Source organism: Dicentrarchus labrax, unplaced genomic scaffold (assembly GCF_905237075.1).
Source record: "Dicentrarchus labrax unplaced genomic scaffold, dlabrax2021, whole genome shotgun sequence".
NCBI classification, from domain to species: domain Eukaryota; kingdom Metazoa; phylum Chordata; class Actinopteri; family Moronidae; genus Dicentrarchus; species Dicentrarchus labrax.
In genome coordinates, this window is record NW_026136704.1 from 26,652,915 (window position 1) to 26,674,218 (window position 21,304).

Sequence of the window (21,304 nt, forward strand, 5' to 3'; positions counted from 1 at the left end):
TTCTGACAAATGAATTTCTAGAGAGAAAAGTTTTGATTATTACACTACTTGAACTTTCTGCTGTTTGATGAAAAGTTCATTAGGGTAAAACCAAATCATCATAGTTTGTCTAGTCTTTTTTATGTTTTAGTTTGAGAGCACCAGTATTTTACTTTTAAAGGATTTATGTATGAACTCCGTTTCTTTCACCATGCTGTTCTTATGTGTTATATGATCTGGGGAATAGAAATTGAGGGCAATTAGTAGAAACAGCAAAATGGACTGACATTTCTAAAGAGGAAAAACAAAGATAAATGCAGGGACAAAAACAGAGAACTAATAATAATTCAAGATATTTTGTGAGAATGTCTGTTGTTGCATACGCCTAAAGATAAAAACTTGAGGCTTGACATGTTGTTTGGTGTGGTCACTTACATGATGAATGACTTCTGAGTTGCAAAATGTAATGTGAATGAGATATTTTGGCAAAAAACATGAATGAGCATTAGAACACCAAAGATCTGGCTCCATGTTGATACGGTGCTCATTTAAACAAACAAATACACAAATGGAATAAGGCTGAGAATGTCATGTAAACCAGTTGAAGGTTTCTTTATCAAAGTCAAAGGCATGTGTTTCATCTGTGCTGGAAAACCTTCAGCAAAGAACTAGATGGCAGGATATGTGTCTTTTTTTTGTTCATGACTGCTTTCAATATAAATAAGGACATCTGTAAAGCCATTACTTCAAATAAGTTGTTATGGCTTTGTGATTATGTTACATCATACTTATCAAGTTGTAATAAGACTTAATGGCTGTCATTAAATCAAATATTGTTAATTTTAGCAGGACTGAAGTGGCCTGTTTGAGGCCCACGTTTGTCCATTTATACTGCCCCTGGGATAATAGGGAGTTTTGAATTGCACAGTTTATGTAAGGTTACAGGGTAGTGCTAGTGACTTAAGCTGTCACTCAGGTCTATGATGCCATAAAATACTGTTAAGCCTTCTGAAGGTGTCTGACTCTTTTAGTGTTCAAAGGAACCCAATTTATAAACTCTCAGTGCACTTGTCATATCTTGTGTTTGGCAAATGTCACATCACTGCCAACATGTTAGACTTTTTTCTTTCTTTTTTGGATAAAACATTGGTTATCTTTGGGATCTTTCACTTGTAATCTAAAATCATACAGCTTTGAATATAACTGCACATAATAAGTATCATATAGGCCATTTTCATACATCACCATTATCTGAGCTGAGAAAGATGTGACAGAGGCAATAATGTGTTCACATAAGTACTTTAATGAGGCACTTTTTGCTCAAAACATTTCTCTGGAGCCTAGAATATGAGTGAACATTTGGAGGAATTTCTCTTCTATGGCACCATTATACGTACAGTTTAGAAAAACATGAAACGTAAGTGGCAGGTAACAATATGTTCAATACAAAACAATACAAACAACAAGGTACCTTCATTCTATCAAATAGGTAGTGTTCATGTATATTTGGCCATGGTCAAAACAGCATCCTTGTAAATAATTTACCAAGCCTCTCAGCTTCTGAAGTCTACCTATATAATAAATAAAAAATATTGTAGAATGTTAGTGTTACTTAAGATAATGTTATCAAGGGTCTAAAACTGAGGGTGTAAGCAAACAAAATACTAAGAACAACTGGAAGTGGAGATGAATCCACATTTATGCATTGGCAGAGCTCTAGGTAATTATTAATGCAAATTTACACATTCTTTATTTTGTAAAGGCTGTCAAAAACACAATTATGATCATGAATCTATTTATGTTTATGTAGGCATCTGTGTAAAGCATTATGTGAATTATGGCTGAACATGTACATTACATTAATTTCTTTTCATTGACAATGGAACATTCTCTGGTGGTGCTTGAACATTCATAAATATACACTTTTCATACTTCCATCACACCGTATGTAAAATTTGTTAGTATTACTATTAATCCATATACTATTCTTTGTAGTGCTACTGGAAAAAGGGGACAAATGTGGTCCAAAATAACATTCATTATAGTTTGTCAGTAAATCTATACAATAAATCTGGACAGAAAAACCTGCTGCAAAAGTCAATGTCAGGATAGCACTGATTCAGAACTTAAGTAATGCATCTTTAATATTTTACTGAGGAAGATTAGATGAGTTTGTATGACCTGACCTGCTTACATTCTCTGGAATGATTAGTTTACTGACAGAGCAAACAATTTTACATTTACCATGTAGCTGCGTAGCTGTTCTCCCTCACATGAATCATTTTCACAATGCAAAATGAACACAGTAAGGCTCGTTGTGAGAAATTAAAGCCACGGCACCTGAAGGACAGGATCATTGGATGTCAAGTTCCATTTTCCTTTTCAGAAAATGAAGGGACATATGTTGAGGACTAAGACAACTTTTCAGCATTTCACATTCATGATTACCTTTTGATGTGAGATCAAACACTAGATCCGTAGAAAATGTGATCACACAATATTGTATTCTGACTGATGTTTCATTTGTTCAAGAAAGGATGTCTCTTCCTCTATAAATATTTACAATAATCTGTTACAAAAATCCCACTCCATAAAGCATTAATGAAGAGCTTCATTTAAAACCACAAGGTTAAGAATTACAAGTGAGAAAAACAACTTACAGTACAAACAAGTATACAGTACAAGCAACATATATACAAATATAGAAATATATTCTGAGGTTTTAGCAACCTTTTGACACTTTTATGCCATTTCTTGTCAGAAACCACATTTAAGTATAAAAATATAGACAATGCTTTTTTACAAAATATTGACATCATGTATGAATCTCCATTCGAATGTGCAAATTAACACTGATCAACAGAAGAAAAAGGAGTTTCTTTCACACACATAAAAAAAGGCATAGTCCATTTTGGCCTGTTAGTCATGTAATTCAGTTTTTCTTCAGTAAGCACCACAACTTCTAGCTATTTTGACTTTGTGTACTTGTTCTCTTGAGATAGAGAACAGAAAACAGAAAAGCACTGACTCATTTCAGGTTGCAGCCCCTGTGGTCATACAGTAGAACAAGTCTGCGACAGCAATGACTCAGTTTTAATTCACCCTTCAGATTTGCCTTTAGAATCTAAATCCTCAGCTCTGCCTCCTCACTGTGTTCCAAATTGTGTTCAGTTGTGCTGATCATTGATGCAGAGGGGCCCTGTGAGACACTGAATGGTGTGATTGCGGGTGAACGTGCTGCCAGGGGTGAGAGAGAGGGGGAGAAACTTGGAGACATGGCAACTGAGGAGATGGATCCCTCAGCGCTGATGGGAGATCTTCGTAAAGAAGCCAAGTGGGGGAATGTCCTCCCTACGGCGGGCTTTGGAGGTACAGTTTTGGCCCCGGGATGGGCCACAGAGGTTATGAGAGGAGGGGGGTCAATTCTTGACTCTGCCTTTGCTTTGTGATGAAAAGATCTGCGAGGATGAGGAGGAGCTGTTTCATCTTTTAAACGTGCTATTTCAGTAAAAACGTTAGCTAAGGGCTGGAACTGGGGACACCAGTTTAGTAGGTAGTCCCAGTTATAGCTGCCTCTCAGCTCCTCATCACTGGCCACGATGGCTGTCAGGGAGCCATCCACAGCAGGCTTTCCATCTTCTGGGAAAGTATAATCTTTAGGGTGGGAAATGCTGAGTCCCCGTCCCACACCCACATACCCACCCCCCTCATCCCTGTAGACTGGCACCTGGCCAGCTAATAAAGTACCATTTAGGCTGCCCAGTTTCTTCCCTCTGAACCAATCTATGGAAGGCTCACAGGACACGTCTGACAGCTGATCTGCATCCTGCTGGATTCCAGAGTCTGGACCTCGTGCAGAGATACGCTCCTGCATGGAGGAGGAGATACTTGACACTCGAGGGTATTCATTAATCATTCTTATCTCATCATCCTCTGCTGCCTCTGCCTCTGCAGAGCCACGCCCACTGGAATGGGAGGGATCCAGGGATCCTCCACGAGTGTATGGACCCCCACTGCTGCCACTCTGATCAGCTGTGTATCCAGGAAGGGCCTGATGGTAAATCATTTCATTTGCTGGTATTTTTGTTTCCTCAATCTTGTGCAGCATGGTGCCTGATGTTGGTGTTCGTCCGAGTGATTTTTGCTCCTTCTTCCGACGTCTTAATTTAACAAAAAATAGTGCCACAGCAATTATTATTAGTATGACTATGGTCCCAAGTGATACTGCAATGACACTGATAAGCAGTATATTCATGTCTGTGGTGAGCCCAAAAGATGTATGGGTCACATCTATGCTAACTTTGGCCACTGCTACACGCGACGTCTCCAAAGGGCTGTGAGCAGTCACATCCAGTGTCATTAGACGCAACTCTCTTTTAGAGCGACTCACATGTCTACTGTAGCTGTCCATCTTTAAGGAAATGGCTCCTGTTGATTTATTTACTTCAAAATAAGGTGAACTGTCAGATAGAGAGTAGAGGACAATGCCATCTACACCGCCGTCCTCATCGCTGGCTTTTACTTTACCAATGATTTGACCTTTCTTTGCTCCCTCAGGCACTTCAAATGAGAACTCTGACGAGGTGAAAACAGGATCATATTCATCCTCCCCTGTCACATACACCTGCACTGTTACAGTAGCAGAATAGTTGCCAGCATCCATGGCAACAGCCACAAAATTGAAGGAGTTTAGCTTCTCAAAGTCAAAAGTAGAGCGAGTCCGTACTTCTCCGGAAGTTTGGTTGATGAGGAAGGACTCATTGTTGTCTAACATGTAGTACCTTAACTGTCCAAAAACACCTCTGTCATTGTCGATTGCATGCAGCATGGTGACTAAGGCATTCTGGGGTTGGTTCTCCCTGATGCTCGCAGTTAATAGTTTGAGGGGAAAGAAGGGCCGGTTATCATTGACGTCCTTCACCTCGATACTGACTGGGGCCAAAGCATAGTGCCCTTGACCGTCAGTAGCCTGGACAACAATCATATGGGACGACTGTCTCTCATTGTCCAGAGGTCTCTGCAGCCTCAAGGCTCCGGTCCACCGGTCTACCTCGAAAAGGTCTGTCTCGTCTCCTGAGCTTATGAAGTACTGAACCTCTCCATTGGGAGCAGAGTCTGGATCTGTGGCAGATAGATGCAAGATCTCTGTCCCTGCTGCTGCACCCTCACTTAGTACCACACTGTACTCTGCTCGGCTGAAAGCTGGAGGGTTGTCATTGGCATCTGTAACACTGATGAGGATAGGCACGCTGGAGCTACGCTGCGGGATTCCACGATCTGATACAACAACAGTCAGGTTGTAACTTGGCACTGCTTCAAAGTCCAGCTCCTCCACCAGGATCAGGCTGCCGACTGTCTGGAAGCCCTGCCCCTCCAAGAAGTGTACACTGCTCTCAATCTGGAAGGTATTACCTAAGTTGCCACTGGCAATGGCAAAATCAAAACCACAGTTGTCCCGGGACAGGTCTCCATCCACAGCCTCTAAGGTCAGAACAGTTGATCCAGGAAGCCCATCTTCAGACACAGTGGCTCTGTATTCTGACTGGTGGAAGATGGGGGCGTTGTCGTTGACATCGGACACTTGTACCTGGACAGTGGTGATGGATGAAAGGGATGGAGTGCCCTGGTCCCGTGCCTCAATAACCACCAGGATGGAAGGATTTTCAAAATCAAACTCAGTTTTTTGGTTGACGAACAGAGTACCTATGAGGTTACAAAGAACATGGTCAAAAAAAGAGCAACTTTATTTTAATATTCTGTCCAGAGCTCATCATATTAATTACCAATGTAATCCATTACACATTGTGGTTTGCCATTAAAAAAATAACAATTAATGATTCAAATAAATAATTCAATTGAAATTACTTTTTGTAATCACTGTAGCAGGTTTGGGCACATACTTTTGAAGGGAACAATATTTGAGACAAAGGAATTGCATTTGAGAATAGGACACAGAATAGCTTGAGGCAAAAAAAGAGTCCTCTTTTATAACATACTTATTTTTAGATGCTATCTCAACCAAAACATCTGAGGCAAATAACATTAAATCTGGCTCTCAATTACTTTTAATGAACAAAATGATAAAATATTTTGCAATGCCTGTTGCAAATATGTCCAAACCCCAAATGTGCATCCAAGAAGAGCCTTGGGGGATAACGATTTTATGAAGGGTAATTAAGAGGAGCTCTGGTTAGAAATCAGATATAAACAACCATAAATGTGCGCACAGTAACCTTACCGTTGCTTGGGTCAATGTAGAAGACGCCCCTAGTTGATGACATTACTCTGTAGGTAATCTTTCCATTCTCCCCAAAGTCACAGTCAGTGGCTGTTACTGTGATGACTGCACTGCCTGCTGGGAGGTGCTCTGATATAGTCACCTAATTAGAAACACATGATATAGATTTATGTATAACCATTACAGATATTTCACCAATTTAACAAACATGCTAATACTATACCACATGTGGTGGTATTTGCAGTCGTGAAAACAGTTATCTGTACCTGATACAAGTCTTGAGTAAAGGTGGGGGCATTATCATTCACATCATCCACCAGCACAGTGAGGTTGGCCTCGCTTTGATGTTTAGAGTCGGATGAGCGGACGGTCAAAGTGTACCACGTCCTTTCCTCATAGTCCAGAGAGCCTGTCAGAGACACTCCTCCTCCATAACGATAAATCCCAAACATGCCTTGGCTGTTTGTATCCAGGTGTAATGTGTAGGAGAGGGCTGGCCCTGAGTCCACATCATTTCCTGTTACCTGGGTGATAACTGTGCCAATCAGAGTATCTGTATGTGTATGACAAGAAGGTGGAGAGGCAGAAGAAGAAGACCAGACATTAAAAAAAACTTTATTAAGAAATATCCTGTTCTGGAAAGCCTTGATCTAATAGACAGGAAATGAACAGAGGAACTTGGCGCTAGTTTGTTTCATAATAGGGTCAGACTTTTCTCACTGAGCCACACCGAGTGAGCTGCCAGGGAGAGTGATATGAGGCTTTATGATAAGATCACTAGACTAACTTCCCCTGTGAAGCTGACTTACCCTCAGGCACTCGGATCTCTCGAGGCAGAGGAATCATAGGGCTGTTGTCGTTGAGATCGATGATGATCACTGTGAGGGTGGCTGAGCCAGCCAGACGCGGGGTTCCACGGTCTGTTGCCGTAACAACAAGCCTGGTGCAACAAAATGAATGTCAGTGTCTGAACTTTTAACTTTTATGAACCTGGTTGCGTAATGTTTTACCTACTAACAAGATCAGTTACTTTTGTTTCAGAATGAGCATCGGAAAAAACTCACTCTTTGTTTTTGTTCTGTTTTTTCAAAAGAAAAAAAAACCCTTTACAGATCTGGAATTTATGAGTACTTATTTTCAATATTAAAAAGTGATTGGAAAACAACAATGAAAAATTTGTTTAAAACCAGATTTTAAAATACCATCTGCTGTTTTTTTTTACTTTTATAAGCTCTGGTCCATAGCATTTTCCCATTTAGTCTCTTCTCTTTCTATAACTGAAACCCTTTTCTGATCAGTCCTTGTTAAAAGAGGACCTTATTTAAAGTACAGTTCAGATGGTCTTCTTGCAGATAGAAAAATGTGGAAATACAGAACTCAACTAAAGTTTCAAACTGAACTACACTGAAAATCTGGGACTATTTAATGAAGATATGCACAAATAAATAAACTTTACTATTAAAACAAGGGAAGGTATTTTTGAGAGAGAATGGACATTGTAACAATAAACAAACATTAAACATGGACATGATAAGAGCAGAGATGAGCTGTGCAGAACCACATGGGAGGATGTGATTACAGACAAAGAGAAAAAATAGAGCAAACAAGCAAAACTCACTTTGTTTGCGTCCAGATCTCTCTGTCCATTATAGCTGCAGTGGTGATGCTGCCGGTAAGTGGGTCTATCTTAAACAAGCCACTCATGGATGATGACCTGATAGAGTAGGTCACCTGACCATTCTGACCCTGGTCCAGGTCATCTGCAGCAACCTGTGGAAATGGTCAACCCGTTTTGGAAACATAAATATAGGAATATGTGCAATGGCTGTTTCAGTGTAACATGAACTAGTGAGCAATATTGGACTTGGAAGTGAAGAGTTCATAAAAATGGACTATATGGACCTGGCTTCAGGGCACAAATGATTTTGCAGTATATTCAGTTGGGACACTAAGAACACATTCAATTGAACAGTTATTTCTGAGTCATTACTCTACAGCGCTGAAACTATCCAGATTTCTGAAGCTTGAGTTCTTTTTTATTCTACAACTTCACACCTAAAAGCAACAGCCAACCATAATAAATGTGTGGGGGACAGGCTACTGCACCTGGATAATGGGGAAATCGTAGCCCTGTGCCTCTCTAATGTAGGCTACATAGTTCTGGAGTTGGAAGCGTGGCAAGTTGTCATTGACGTCCTGCAGGATTAAGTTGACAGCCATGTAGGAGCTGGAGGATGCAGTCTCTGCTTTCACCACAAGGCGGAGTTTCGGGGTCTCCTCAAAGTCTAGTCCTTCAGATTTCTGGACCCATATTTCACCTAATTCACCAAAATAACAATGAGTCACACTGCAGATTTGGAAAACATCATTTTGTAGTATATGCTGCCATCTCCGCACTTACCAGTAATGGCGTTTATTCCAAAAGATTGCATTCTGTTTCCACTGAAAATACTGTAGCTGATACCAGTTTGAGAGCCATCAGGGTACTGGGCCTGAGTCTGTGTTACTACTGTGCCTATAAGGTGAAAAACACACTCTGTTGAAGCATGTACTAATTATTTTCAATATACATTCACTGGTTTCCAAATAAAAAGGTTAGAATTTTATATCACTCAAACCTTTAGCAGCGTTCTCCTGCAGACTGACATCTCGTGCTGTGCGGGAGAAGCGAATCCCCCTGTAGCTCTGTTCTCTGATATAAATGATAACCACACCCAGGGAAGATTGAGCTGGGTTGCCCTGGTCCATGGCCTGGACTATCAAAGTCCTCTGGCTTTGGGTCAGAGTCTGCAGCTTCTCTGTGGCCTGAATGTCTCCTGTCAGCGAGTTGATGGTGAAACCCCTCACAGGGTTGGCAAAACGATAAAACACAGAGCCATTAGCCCCAAAGTCCTTGTCCTCCGCCCTCATGGTGGCTAGCACTCGGCGGCTAGACACACTGCTGGCGGAGATGTTCACAATAAGTGGGTCCTGAATGAAGAAGGGAGCATTGTCGTTCACATCCTGAATGTAGACGGTCACCTGAGCAGTGGAGTTACGTGGGTTTACCGGGGAAGAGTCAGTGGCACACACCTCAAAGGTGTAAGAAGCAGTTCTCTCTCTGTCTAGGGGGGCTGCTGTGATAATGCGGCCTGTGTTCTGGTCTATGATGAACATGCTCTGAGAGCCACTGCTCAGAAAGTATAGCACCTGACTGTTTGGGCCCTGGTCCAGATCAATGGCTTTCACTTCCAGGACCAGTGAGCCAATGGGAACATCTTCTGAAATGTCTGAGGTGTAGCTGCTTCTCTGAAACTGGGGGCTGTGATCGTTGATGTCCATAACAGTTACCTCCACTGTAGCAGTGCTGCTAAGGGGTGGCTGGCCCTGGTCTTGAGCTGTGACTGTTAGCGTGTACCCAGCCGTCTTCTCCCGATCCAGAGGCCTTGAAGTAGACAGCACACCCGACTGTCTGTCCAAGCGGAAGTTACCAGATGGATCTCCAGCTGTAAGAAGAGCAATGGAAAATGGTTATAAAAAGTTATAAAAATGCACAGTCATCAGTTGAGCTGATCATTTAGAGTGGTGCGATAAAACAAATTCGTACCTGTAATTTTGTAGGTCATCTCCCCACTATCTCCTACATCCTGGTCAGTGGCTCTGAGGGTAAACAGAGGCAATGCCTCCAGGTTCTCAGGCACCTCTATGCTATAGTAGAGACGTCCAAAGAAAGGGGCATTGTCATTCTCATCAAGCACTCTGATCCGCACTGTGGTTTTGGCATAATTGGGGGGGAGGCCTCCATCTTTTGCATAAACTGTCAAAAAATAAGAAAAAAAACCCACACAGAGATGGTGAATGCCACATGACACATTTGAAATTCAGGAAGTAACTCTTAACATTATGTATGTCAGAGCAGTCATCCAGGGCCATGTTTTATCTGTGGTGGTGTAGGACAGTCAGAGGTCAGTACCTGTCACAGTGTAGTACTCATGCAGCTCCCTGTCCAGTGACTTAGTTGTTGTTATTACACCTGTAACTGGGTTGATGTTGAAACCCTCCTCAAAGAAACCACCATATGTCACCTGCCCATTTGTTCCTGCAGAAAAACACATAGTGACTTTGCTTTAATAAAAAACTGCATTGTAAAAAAATTATACCAATTACAAAATTATGAAAATCAGACATGTAAATACAAATACAGCATTTAGAAGGTATTTGGATTCCTGTTGTTAATAGCTTGTATATTTATTTGTTTGTTCGTCATTAGTTTAGTTAGTGCTGTCTAAGCATTTGGCAGTGACGGGCTCTCCCTCAGGTGTCTGGATGCCAGATTGCGTGCTAACAGAAAGCAGTCTGGCAACCTCACCTGTTTATTTCACTGATTGCTTTTGGAGAGAAAGTTTATAATCCTTCTGTTTTATGTGCTTCTGACTAAGTCAGGGGGAATGCACCCTTTCTGCACCCCCCTCCCATTACTATGTAGTCCTCAATTAAAAGCAACTGTTAATAATGTCTGTAATATGTACTCAGCACATGAAGGCTGAGAAGAATTACAGGCATTTTTGTTCATCTTAATTGCTGAAGCAGCACAATTTGATATATTTACAAAAAAATTAACATACACAAACAGACATCTTAATTAATAGGCTTAGTTGATCGGTAGGTTGTTAAAGTTTTTTAAATGTCTAGGCTACAGGTAATAAACATGTCAACATGTAGTTAGGACCTCACATCAAACTATAGTAATTTTAATTATGCTGAAACAATGTGTGTATGTTAGATTTCTAAAACATTAACTTTCCAGCGAAATTCTGACATGCATATTCCCAAATCCGTGCTCAATGGGAATGCATTGTTAATTAAAAAATAGGATTCCATGTACCAAATCTGCAGTAAACTAAGTCAGTGTACACTTAATGTTTCACCTTGGTCCAGGTCAGAAGCGGACACCGTCAATACACTAGTTCCTGGAGGCTGATTCTCAGAGATTTGGGCTTCATACTGGCTCTCCTCAAACCAGGGCACCTCATCATTAACATCAATCACATGGACACGCAGCAGCTGGCTGGAGGAGTGCTGGGGTATCCCATGATCCTCAGCGATTATTGTGAGGTTAAAGACGTCCTGCTCCTCACGGTCCAGAGGTTTGAAAATAGACAGAGAGCCTGTAGAGAGATGAATCAGAGGTGAAATGTGAGGAGAGATTTCCTGTATGTGTGTGTGTGTATGTGTGTGTGTGTGTGTGTGTGTGTGTGTGTGTGGGTGTACTTTATTACAGCCTGTTTCACGGAGGCAGTTACACACAACATCTACAGTATGAAAGCATGCTATCAAAGGCAATAAAACATGCCACTTTCCATGGTTGTGTGTAGTCAAATGATTTAAAAAGCAAGTGTGAAAAGTTGCCGTGCGAGGGCCAAATCAGAACTAATCTCCTTCACACACACAGCTTTGCCTACCTGAGTGCTACCACCACCACTGCTGTAACAGCCCAACGGTCTGGCCACAGTTTACGAGATTTTCCATTGGAGAATGCCGCAGCCATCGAGAAAGAAGCAGTAAACACACACTCTAGACACGCAACAGCCAGGCCTGCCGTGCACTGTAGAAATTAGGGGCACCCTTGCCTTTTCATTATCCTGCCCTAAGAGGGTAGAGCTTGCATTGATTCAATTTCAATTTCATGCTTTAAAATGAGCTGCAACTGTTAAAGAAAAAGAGGGACAGGGCTGTTTTGGTTTTAACTTTTTTGAGCATGTTTTCGCTTTGTATCTTGCTAGGACTGAGATAACTTGCCCCTAAGCCTTTAATCTGGTAGGAATTACAGGCTGGAATATTTTCACCAAATTTGACTCCTCTGTGAGCCTGCCGTATCCCTGGTCACTGATAACACATGGGGAGAAAAAGACAGTGGGAAACAGGGGAGAGTTTTTATTTTGGATGTTTTCAATTCCAAGATCTTAAGCCTATGTAAGGTTTGTGGCGCCAACACTGCAGTGTGAGGGTTAGCTGAGGTTGCTCGGACAACAAACACATCTTTCTTGTCTTTTATGCAGTCAAGTCATTTATCAACATTTGATGTTTTAATCCCTGAATTGTGTTGTCTTTTGCAAAGAAGGAATTCACCATATCACCAGTGCACTCACCCTTCCTTCCAAAAGTGAAATTAATGACCTCCCTACTGACAATGAGTAATGAGGATGTGTCTCACTCTGTGACTTTATATATTCCTTATATTAGATTCACAGTTCTCTCTATTGTGGTAAACTGTGATGCCAGAGTAATGAAAACTGAGTGTGTAGAGATGGTCACAGGTCTACAGTCACTGACCCCAAAACAGGAGCAAACGAGGTGCTCAGAGGATTAACTCTGTCATCATTCTAACAAATAACCGGTGTGCATGAAAACAGTTAAAGGTGAGCACACATATTGGGCTGAAGCAGAAGGGGCATGCATGACAGACCCTGAATGTTTCCATCCCCAAGCTGCTCCAGGGGGCATCCTGGTTGGCAACTTGAAGAGGAAGGCGGAGCCTACATTGACACGTGTCTCAAACACCACAACAAAGCCCACAGGACCAAATAGCCCAAGGTCAGCGCTGACTAAGTGACAGAATCTCATGCAAGCACACAAACACATGTGTGCCTGCCTACACACACACATACACACACGTGCGTACACATAAACACGCGTAACTGATCCCTTCTCTAATGGTTCCCAGAAGCCTGAGCAGGAGGTTCTTTGGTCTTTCATGGGAATAGATCCACAATAACAGATGATGGGTTGTGTGTGTGTGTGTGTGTGTGTGTGTGTGTGTGTGTGTGTGTGTGTGTACATGTGTGTTATCTTATGTGTGTGTTACATATCTGGCAGGCTGCTTTGTCTGTCTGGCCTCCAACTGAGAGAAATAAGTCATGAAAGGTGAAGCAAGAGTTGGGCTGTACTTAGACGTAAGTAGAGTATTACAAGAGTTTGCGTGTGTTTATGGAGTGGGAAGTTTGGTGATTGTAGTGTAGGTCTGTGTGGAAGCATGCGAAAAGGTGAGTAGACATTCAATGCAAAGCAAAATTTAGATTGAAAATATTTCAATTTGAGCAAGGGATTTGCAAGACCCAGTAATGCTCAAGTGCTGGAATTCCAGGTGCCACCTGGTGGTGGTCATTCTGGCCATTTCTGAGTGGCTGGTACCGTACCTCCTGTATTGGCACTTGGCTGGACTTACCAGTGTTAGGGTTAAGGCTGAATGTTCCTCCAGTGTTGCCTGACAGGATGGTGTAGGTCACTCTGCCATTCTCTCCTTGGTCTGCATCTCTGGCCATGACATACAGTACCACAAAGCCCACCGGCTGGTCTTCCATCACACTGACAGCTGTTGGCGAGGTGAACACTGGTGGATTGTCATTCTCATCCGTTATGTACACCCTTGCTGTGACAGAACCCCAGCGCCTCTGGCTGGCATCATGGGCAGAGTCTGTTGCCTTTACAACTAGTATCAGGTTGGAGGTGACCTCATGGTCCACCTCCTGGGCCAAGGAAAGAACCCCAGAGGAGGGGTCGAGGGTTAGTAGGCCAGGGGTGTTTGGCCATTGGTGGAGAATGGAGTACCTGAGCTCACTATTGGGCCCACTGCCATCCTTATCTGTCGCTTGGAAAGTATAGACAGACGAGCCGGGCTCCATGCTTTCAGAGATGACGATTGTGATTGGGTCCTCTGGGAACTGAGGGGCATGGTCATTGCTATCCTCTACATCAATTTCCAGGTGGACCAGGGTGCTGCTAGGAGGGACCTGAGAGAAGTCATCCACCTCAATCTGCAGGTTGTAGCGTGCATCTCGCTCATAGTCAAGGGTACGAGCCAAGTACACGTCTCCAGTCAGGCGATCCACAACAAAGGTCCCATCTCGATCTGTACCCCCCACCACGGTGTAAGTCACCTCGCCGTGCTCTGAAGTTTCTCTGTCACGGACGTGAACTGAGCCGATAACAGAGCCAGGCTTGGCCTCCTCCACAGAATTAAAGGATATGGAGAGGGAATTGGTCTTAGAAGTAGGTCTGTTAGTGCTGAGAACCTGTAATGAAAAAAACCCTGCATGAGTATTTGAAGACAGAGCAACATGACAGTGGATCTAACGCTCCATTTAGATGCCCGGTGGCAACTGAAGTTTACAATTTTCCATACAAAGAATGAAAATATTTCATGGATTTTGGGCAAAGCAAAAACAGATTTTGTCCAATCCACTCACTTGTACTGTATGTGTTCACTGGGAATAAATGAAACCAGTTACAAGAGGTTTTTTATAGAGTTGAATAACACGCCTGCTAACCTTAATAACGCTTAATCTGATACTCATGTCGCTGCCAGGAAAAATAATAAAATAATAGATGATAAAAGTAACACAATCGGAGGAGGAAATAGTGAGAGGGTTTGAATTTTGCACTGGGACAGATTTCTGTACTGTATAGCTTTACACTTTGATGAGCAGTTCAAGTCTCTTCGAAGACTACAACATTATTATTTCTCTCTTTTGTATGAAAAGAGCAACATAAGTAACACATGACACATTGTTTTAATAAAAAATGTTTTTTTTCTTTGAGACAAGCGTGGACTGAGAAAAGTTAAACAGCTGTAAAAGGGGGGAGGGAGAGGTTGTGTTGATCAAATGTTCAGCAGCATTACAGAGATACTCAGTAATAGATACTCAGCATTGCACACTACAGCACTACAGCACAGTTCCCACAATAAGTAGGCACTCAGAAAAATATGCAGTGTTTGTTGTGAAATCTTACATGACAAGCTGTAAATTGGTTCCACATTAGATGGAACACGAGTGTTCCAGAAATAAATTGGTATAGTCCCATCCTATCATTGATGGATTTAGAAAATCCGTCTGAAATGATGATTAAAGGAAATTACAGAAATGCGTCAGTGGGCAAGAACAACACTGTACTGTTTAATCCAATTAACTAATAATTATGACTTTCATTTTTTTGTTGTTGGAAAGGAGGAAAATTTGAACTGGCACTTATTGGAGTTGTTTATATGGCAACTCTATTTTCCTGGAACCCATAAATCTACGTTCCTTGCAGGGTTCTTCCATTGTGTCCATTTTCTGTTGTATATTAAATATTAACTGAATTACCTTCAATGCTGTGTTTTACGTGAGTATACAGCCCTGCTGCTCATTGCAAAAGGGCTACTGTATTAAAAAAGTGTTGAAGCCATTGAGTATGACCTTGATCAGAGCAGTCTACAGCTGGCCCTCATCACAAGCCAGCTGGGAGTATTTGATTCAGACCCACTTTTCCATTTCAGATAGAAATTTCCCTTTTGAAAAGTCACAGGGGAAGAAAAGGGAGGGGATGGGAGGGAAGCTTGTCAGAAGTGAGGCTGATATGTCTGCAGCTAGTCTTAGGGGCCCAGAGACATGGATCCTCCCAGCCCTGAGTCTATTCTTTGATATTAAATAGGTGAGTAGTGAGGGTGTTTGTGCTGGCTGGGCTCCAATGAAAGTCTGACCTGAATGGTGAGGGAGCAGGAGGTGCTGCGTGGGGGCTGTCCTCTGTCATTGGCTGTCACCGTCAGAGTGTACTCAGCCCGCTCCGAGTGGCTGAGAGGGGATGATGAACGCAGCTCCCCAGTGTTTGGGTTCAAAGAGAAACGCTCAGCCCTGGTACCTGGGAGAGACAGAAAGTCCAAGCTTAAACTCAAGTAGTTGTACGTGGGAGAGCAAAATACACAAACGCAGTAAGTCAGTTGTAAGTTTTTGTCAGCATTAAATTGAATCCATTTTTAGACATAAGTGATGTTACTAATAGCCTCAGCCATGGTGTCATACATTTACAGTGTTCACACACCTGATAACCAACAATGATGTATTTAATTTATATAGTACTTTTCTAAACAGTAAAACGTAAAAAGTTCTTTACACTAAAGCAACAAAGTAAAACACACAACAAATACAAAAAAACTGGGGAAAAAAATGAAAAAAGCTATTAAACAACAAAAAATAACCCTATAATCCTATAATCCTATAATAATATGCTGATACCACAGCCATGGAAAATACTGTCTTCTGATTGGGTGGCAGATTGCCCCTGAAAGTTGTTTTGATATGCATTATTCCAATAATCCAATATCAGGACACCTCAGTGAGTGCTATCACTTTCCTAAACAATTACATTTACATACATATAATAAATCTTTCAAAAGTTATTTTGCAGAGGAGTACTCTCTTTACTTCCTGAAGGTACCGTACCCGACAAAGAGTAGAACACAGTGCCATTCTCTCCTTCATCGGGGTCTTTGGCTTGCAATGCGCCAAGTAAAACCCCAGAGGACTGACCCTCTGTCACCTACAGATGAAAAAAAAAACACATCAACAAAGATATAAAAGACATTTCATTTTCTGCCTGTCTGTGTTTTTGGTCTTGTGGCATCACCTGTATGATGAGGTTTTTGCCCAACTGGCTGTGGGTGAAAGCGGGGTTATTGTCGTTGTCATCCAGGACAGTGATGAAGGCTGTGCCTGTGGCGCTACGGGGAGGCGAACCTCCGTCTTGAACCACCACCACCAGCTGGTAACTTGACTGCTGCTCTCTGTCCAGAGTAGTCCTTGTACTGATCTCACCTGGGGAGAGAAGGGGGTGGATGAGAGGGATTTTATGCGGAGGCACTAGTCCAGAGCACTGGAATAATGATGAGAGACTTAAGAGCCAGCAGGCTTTGATCAATGACACAAAAGTAATAGACATGCACAGTGTGTAGATGTATGTGTACATGGGCACACACACTCTCTCACATACAAAAATGGAGGAATTTTGGAAGTTTGGCAGATGCTGTAGAGACTCATAACTCTGCCAGAAACTGATCACAATTCAGAGTCTGAGTCTCCACCCACAGACTAACAGGCTCAGCAGGCCAATTAGAGCCCAGCAAGTCACTTAGTGCTGCTGTCACCATCATGACTAATTATTGACAGTGGAGAAGAGGCAAATGTAGTGTCTCATCTTTAAGAGATGACTTTGTGAGTTGACTAAACATTGATTGAGTTTTTTCACAAATAATTTCTATTTTTGATGACAGATATGAAACGTTTCTTGTGCTTGTCTTTCACATTGATGGGTCTTGCGAGCTCATGTCGAAAGGAATTTCTTGTTTTGTTGTTATTTCAGTTTAGTTCATTTTAGTTTTAGCAATCTAAGGAAATATATATATATATGCCTTCTGGAGGCAGATATTTCAAATAGTCAACAAATAATATCAGCAGCGCAGCCTTTCTTTTATTGCGCTACCTCCTGTGTCAACAGCAGCTATATTAAAGCATGACATTAAAGTTAGCTAACTGCTTTTTTTCATTCATGTCTGCTCTGTTCTTCAGGCATTTCTCTCTTCAACATCTCCAAAGGCATCTTTAGATATGCACTTGTCTGCATAAATACACAGATTTTCTTTGAGTGCGTAATGTAGTAGACCAAAGCAATCCACATTTTAACACTCTAATCTAATAGACCAGCTGTGACTGCTGCTGTGATTAATCATAGTACATCAAATTTTCAATTAACCTGTGTGGGAGTTTATCTGGAAGTGGCGGTCAGGGTGCAGGAAGCGGTAGTTGAGGCGTCCATTGGGGCCACTGTCTCGGTCTGTGGCCAACACGTGACCAAAGCCTGTTCCTGCAGGCAGATTTTCTCTCACAGCCATGAAGACCCTCTCCTGTGTGAGACGAGGGGAGTTGTCATTCTCATCAGTCACTGATATCCGCACTGTTGCACTGCCCGTCTTCTTCAACTGTCCATGACCTTGGCTGGCCAGCACTGTTAGAAGATACATGTCCTTGACTTCTCTGTCTAGGGCATTCTTCACAAACAGCCAGCCACTGTCTGCAGCAATGCCAAACCCTGCAGCATCTCCATCTGGGCGCAGGTGATAAGCCAGGGGACTAAAGTAACCTGAGCCTGGGGTTTCTCTGTTCAGGGCCCTGACCTGCAGGAAGCGTGTGTTTATTGGAGTCCCTTCTTTTAGCTCTACACGGTAGGTGAGAGTATCGAACACAGGTCCCTGGTCATTCTCCGCCTGGACATGAACCACAAGAACGAAGGTAGCGCTAAGCTGGGGTACTCCACTATCCTTGGCAATCACCTGGAGGTCATAACGGGGGGCACTCTCATAGTTGAGGTTCCCTACTAATCGGATGTCTCCACTGCTGCGATCTATACTGAATGGCCTCTGGATTCCACTTGGAGAAGAAAGGTCGAAGGTGAGTTGTCCATTGACTCCAGAGTCTCTGTCCTCAGCTTGGACTCGATACACCACTGTGCCCATTTCTGTATGCTCTGGCAGCAGCAAGGACTCTGAGTACGAGGGCAGAAAAACAGGCGGGTTATCATTGATGTCTGCGATGGTAATGTGGACACGGGTTTGGCCAAAGGCAGGGGGGTTGCCACTGCGGGCCTGCACCTCCAAATCAAGAGCTGACTGGGCTTCATGATCTAGGGGCAAACTGGTCCTTAGGGCCCCAGTGTCAGGATCCACTGTAAAGTAACCCCCAGGGTCTCCAGAGCTGATGGTGTAGGATATATCTCTAGCGGTACCTGGAAAGAGAGAAAACAAAAACCAGGGACATGTCAACACGGCCCAGGAGGTTTTGCTAAAAGCACTTAAGTAACAGTATACTCCAAAGATGTAATTTTTCAATTTTCATGACTGTAATAGAGCTCTAAAAAAATGAGAAAATGAGTATATAAACAAAGTGTGAAATGGAATTTCTGATGTTATTTCAGAGTTAGGTGTGTATAGTGGCCCAACGCCTATTTGTACAAGTGGTGCAGGGAGCAGAAAAGAAACAGTTTTCAGCATGATCCAGTGTGACTGATAAATGTATATTGAACTGTTTAATATGGGCTGTGGAACTCAAATTTGGGAGTCTGTGAGTGAGTGAGTGAGTGAGTGAGTGAGTGAGTGAGTGAGAGAGATGAAGAGAAGGCATGTGTTTGCGGACCCCACCTGTCTTACTACTGGCCTGGACGATGCCTACAACTGTCCCCCGCAAGACGTCCTCTGATACAGTAAAGTAATATTGAGTCTGTTCAAACACAGGTGGCGCTACCAGCCCAGCCACCACGCTAATATTGACTCTGGCATTAATGAGGGCAACCAGCCCCCCTCCATCCTGAGCAGAGATTACCATGGGAATGACAGAATTGGCCTTCCCATAGACAGACCGAGACAGGGAGATCACACCTACAAAAACAAAGCCACAGGCAAGGTTTTACATCACACAAATTATTATTAAATCATGCAAGACAATAAGCTGATGGAATTGCAGGGTGAAATTGCAGGGCAAAATCAATCAGCTCCTTTAATAATTGAAAATAGTAAAGTGTACACAGGAACTGGAAAAGTGCTTGTGCCAACCTGTGTCTTTGTTGAGTGTAAAGTACGGGGAGGCCCCTCCAGGTACTGTTTTGTATGTAATTTTGCCATTCTCGTCTGAGTCTGGGTCATAGGCCGTCACTCTGACAACAGATGTCCCAGGGGCGCTCTGCGTGCTCAAACTGACAGCGTAGCTGACTGGGTAGAAGGCGGGTCTGTTATCATTAATGTCGACCAGATCTACCTTCACATAAGCCACTGAGCTCAGTCCACCCTGCAGAGGAAACAAAAAGCTCTTTTGTTATACCGTCACATACATTAAATCGCGAACAGAAAAAACACACCTGAAAGCAGGATTTAGGTCAAGTTAATGGTGCAAGTAAAAACCAGCAGTAAACCCTGTTAAAATTTTGATGTATAGCATAGCCGCTAAAATATAGTCCCATCAGGTTCGTGCAGGGGTACAGATTGATAGTTTCCCTCGGGAAAGAGCAATATGTCATGACCCGTGGAGTATGAGAGGGCTCGCCGCAACCAAACAATCTGTTTCATAGGCTTTTCATTTGCAGAAAATACAGTGTAGGCTTTTCATTTGGACCAGGTGGCAAAAACGAGAGAGGCGGCGGTCCAACTTGTTAAAATATTACTGCCTGACAGTTGAGGAATTTCTCCATCTGATTGCTTTAACATGGCCGCAGTAATTTTCTTTCATTTTAAACCTTTTCTTTTTTAAGTATTATTTGGCATAAAGTGAACAGGATATAGGCCTACTAACTTTTGAGTAAGCCTGCCATGGAGAGCCATTCAAGCTTTTATTTTTTACTTGGCTGCTCAAATCAAACTTTTTCTGCACAGTTGGCCATGTCTTACCTCTCCTGTCTGTATGAAAAGCATGGCTGCTGTGTTTATAGGATTACTCTGTGGCTCAATGGATTCATATTAAGCAAGATTTCAAAACGCGGAGGCTCACCCCATCCACTGCAGTAACAGTAAAGTCGAAGCTGGCTGGCCCCTGATCTCTGTCTAGTGCAGCACTAGTGCAGATCTGGCCAGTCTCCTTGCCAATGGTGAACTGAGAGGGAACAGCGCTGTTAATGCCAGAACCGAGGGAGTAGGTAATGGAGCCAAAGGAGCCGCCGTCTGCATCTGTCGCAGTCACCTACAGAGAAGAAAACATGCTATTGGTTAAACATTCCAAAATCATGCATTAAAATTAAAATTTATTAAGCTGGAAAGGAAATATCTTACTGGATAAACTTTCCATAGCAGTTTCCATACTCATTAATAATATTACTCTAAAGCCACAGCAGATCAAATCTAAATTCTATTAGAGGGATGCGAGTGATGGCAATCCACAAACTGAAACAAGAGCACCATACCAGGTGCCTTTTGAAAGCATCTTTGGACCCAGCCTTTGTTGTTTATCTGAGCCAGAACATGAGCCAAACAGGCCCTTTGGCAGAAAGGGGCTCTGAGGGAATGAAGGAGGGTGGCGGGAAGGAGGATGACTTCTACAGGCTCTGGGAGGGCAGCCAGCAGGAAAACTGCCTGCTACAGGAGTGGCGTCTGTCTGCAAAGGACAGTGACAGGGACGGCTGGGGAACAGTGGGATACCACACAGTATGCTTCAGTGCAGCACATTATACCCTAATGTAATGTCCCACTTGCGGTCTGGTTTTAATAATGCCGCACATCTACAGAGGGCTGGAACCGCTGGAGCTATAAAAGCAGCT

The 21,304-nt window shown here is 42.7% G+C and overlaps 1 protein-coding gene across 1 annotated transcript in view; it reads right to left on the bottom strand.

Moving 5' to 3' along the window:
• Window positions 1–1,262: 1,262 nt before the first annotated feature.
• The window catches only part of LOC127361959 (protocadherin-16-like), a 77,347-nt gene continuing 57,305 nt past the window's right edge, over window positions 1,263–21,304 (bottom strand). Inside the window, exons 3-21 of the mRNA XM_051397162.1 lie at window positions 20,542–20,730; window positions 19,614–19,845; window positions 19,203–19,439; window positions 17,762–18,790; window positions 16,640–16,827; window positions 16,456–16,552; window positions 15,717–15,874; window positions 13,422–14,268; window positions 11,125–11,364; window positions 10,170–10,295; window positions 9,804–10,013; window positions 8,836–9,702; window positions 8,619–8,732; window positions 8,324–8,535; window positions 7,836–7,987; window positions 7,027–7,157; window positions 6,484–6,770; window positions 6,218–6,359; window positions 1,263–5,682 (exon numbers count right to left, since the gene is read on the bottom strand). Of these exons, the coding sequence (XP_051253122.1) occupies window positions 3,104–5,682; window positions 6,218–6,359; window positions 6,484–6,770; window positions 7,027–7,157; window positions 7,836–7,987; window positions 8,324–8,535; window positions 8,619–8,732; window positions 8,836–9,702; window positions 9,804–10,013; window positions 10,170–10,295; window positions 11,125–11,364; window positions 13,422–14,268; window positions 15,717–15,874; window positions 16,456–16,552; window positions 16,640–16,827; window positions 17,762–18,790; window positions 19,203–19,439; window positions 19,614–19,845; window positions 20,542–20,730 (8,037 nt within the window). The 3' untranslated portion in view covers window positions 1,263–3,103. The remainder of the gene's footprint in view (window positions 5,683–6,217; window positions 6,360–6,483; window positions 6,771–7,026; window positions 7,158–7,835; window positions 7,988–8,323; window positions 8,536–8,618; window positions 8,733–8,835; window positions 9,703–9,803; window positions 10,014–10,169; window positions 10,296–11,124; window positions 11,365–13,421; window positions 14,269–15,716; window positions 15,875–16,455; window positions 16,553–16,639; window positions 16,828–17,761; window positions 18,791–19,202; window positions 19,440–19,613; window positions 19,846–20,541; window positions 20,731–21,304) is intronic.